Source organism: Heptranchias perlo, chromosome 35, assembly GCF_035084215.1.
Source record: "Heptranchias perlo isolate sHepPer1 chromosome 35, sHepPer1.hap1, whole genome shotgun sequence".
Taxonomy (NCBI): domain Eukaryota; kingdom Metazoa; phylum Chordata; class Chondrichthyes; order Hexanchiformes; family Hexanchidae; genus Heptranchias; species Heptranchias perlo.
The window spans coordinates 28915859-28916759 of record NC_090359.1 but is presented as its reverse complement, the minus strand read 5'-3'; the positions used below and the strand labels follow the sequence as shown (position 1 = coordinate 28916759).

The window sequence follows — 901 nt, the reverse complement described above, 5'->3', positions numbered from 1 at the left end:
GAACGCACTTACTCTGATTGACACTTGGCCTGACCAATCAGCATGTCACATTTTAAATACCACCAATCGCCGTAAGGTAGAGGGGCGGGAGTTTCATAGGCGGAAGGGAGAGCCCAGCCTTGATTGACAAGCACATTAACCAATCACATTGAAGCAGCGCGCATCGGTGTCCAATCCCGCGGGTGGGGCGGGATTTCCTTTGTTTTCCTTTCGATACATTTCAGCTTCCGGGAAACAAAAAGTATCAAAAAGGTAAAAAGATACAAAATATGGAGGGAATGAGAGAGAGAGAGAGAGAGGGAGATAGAGAGAGAGAGAGAGAGAGGAATAGAGAGAGAGAGAGAGAGGGATAGAGAGAGAGAGAGGGATAGAGAGAGAGAGAGAGAGGAATAGAGAGAGAGAGAGGGATAGAGAGAGAGAGAGAGAGAGGAATAGAGAGAGAGAGAGAGAGGGATAGAGAGAGAGAGAGAGGGATAGAGAGAGAGAGAGGGATAGAGAGAGAGAGAAGGATAGAGATAGAGAAAGAGAGACAGAGAGGGATAGAGAGAGAGAGGGATAGAGAGAGGGATAGGGATAGAGAGATAGAGAGAGAGAGAGAGAGGGATAGAGAGAGAGAGAGAGGGATAGAGAGAGAGAGAAGGATAGAGATAGAGAAAGAGAGATAGAGAGGGATAGAGAGAGAGAGAGAGGGATAGAGAGAGAGAGAGAGAGGGAGGGATAGAGAGAGAGAGAGGGATAGAGAGAGAGAGAGAGGGATAGAGAGAGAGGGATAGAGAGAGAGAGAGAGGGATAGAGAGAGAGAGAGAGAGGGATAGAGAGAGAGAGAGAGAGGGATAGAGAGAGAGAGAGGAATAGAGAGAGAGAGAGAGAGGGATAGAGAGAGAGAGAGGGATAGAGAGAA

General features: G+C 47.7%; 1 protein-coding gene across 1 annotated transcript in view; it reads right to left on the bottom strand.

Moving 5' to 3' along the window:
- Positions 1 to 220: 220 nt before the first annotated feature.
- Positions 221 to 901, bottom strand: part of LOC137301969 (zinc finger MYND domain-containing protein 15-like) — a 7207-nt gene continuing 6526 nt past the window's right edge. The window contains exon 4 of the mRNA XM_067971686.1: positions 221 to 224. Coding sequence (XP_067827787.1) covers positions 221 to 224 — 4 coding nt within the window. The remainder of the gene's footprint in view (positions 225 to 901) is intronic.